Source organism: Sinocyclocheilus grahami, unplaced genomic scaffold (assembly GCF_001515645.1).
Source record: "Sinocyclocheilus grahami isolate Dianchi unplaced genomic scaffold, SAMN03320097.WGS_v1.1 scaffold40.1, whole genome shotgun sequence".
Classification (NCBI taxonomy): domain Eukaryota; kingdom Metazoa; phylum Chordata; class Actinopteri; order Cypriniformes; family Cyprinidae; genus Sinocyclocheilus; species Sinocyclocheilus grahami.
In genome coordinates this window covers 297,765-298,313 of record NW_015505219.1, presented here as the reverse complement: position 1 = coordinate 298,313, position 549 = coordinate 297,765, and the positions used below count along the sequence as shown (strand labels likewise).

The window sequence follows — 549 nt, the reverse complement described above, 5'->3', positions numbered from 1 at the left end:
TTTTTTTAATAGATGCATATTCAGGTTGTAGGAGTTCTGAATCCAGAGTTTGCACAGATCCTTTAAGGAAAAACATGTACAGTAGAATCATCTCTTGTGCTGTATGCAGAGCGTACAGTAGGTGGCGCTGATACTCAGCAGGAGGAAGCGGCCAACAACACCAGAAGAAGAAGAAGAAGCCGCCGAGGAAGAGCATGGGCAGTGAGTTATGTGAGTGTGCTGGTTACGTGACTAGTGATTTGATAATAATTTCATAAGAAGAGACTGAGATCATGGTGCTGCTGCTCAGACTTGCCTTGTCGTGTCGCTGTCAAACTGCGGGGAGACATTTACAGCAGATACAGGTAAGGCACATGCATATTATTATTACAGCAGCGGTCAGTGTATGAATATAATAATATCATTTTCCAGTAACACACTGTGCTTTATCAGTATGCAGCATCAAGTGTATAGATAAACAAGCCCAAGTGCGACGCTATACTGTTCACTGTTCAGCTATGACATTGATGCAGTTATGAGCTAAATTACATCGTTGCTGTTTTAGGAAGA

At 42.1% G+C, this 549-nt stretch overlaps 2 protein-coding genes across 2 annotated transcripts in view; both read left to right on the top strand.

Moving 5' to 3' along the window:
- The window catches only part of LOC107582114 (canalicular multispecific organic anion transporter 1-like), a 58,479-nt gene extending 58,413 nt beyond the window's left edge, over window positions 1-66 (top strand). Inside the window, exon 33 of the mRNA XM_016267852.1 lies at window positions 13-66. Within this exon, the coding sequence (XP_016123338.1) occupies window positions 13-66 (54 nt within the window). The remainder of the gene's footprint in view (window positions 1-12) is intronic.
- A 77-nt stretch (window positions 67-143) lies between these two features.
- The window catches only part of LOC107582029 (cytochrome c oxidase assembly protein COX15 homolog), a 15,779-nt gene continuing 15,373 nt past the window's right edge, over window positions 144-549 (top strand). The window contains exon 1 of the mRNA XM_016267718.1: window positions 144-344. Coding sequence (XP_016123204.1) covers window positions 273-344 — 72 coding nt within the window. The 5' untranslated portion in view covers window positions 144-272. The remainder of the gene's footprint in view (window positions 345-549) is intronic.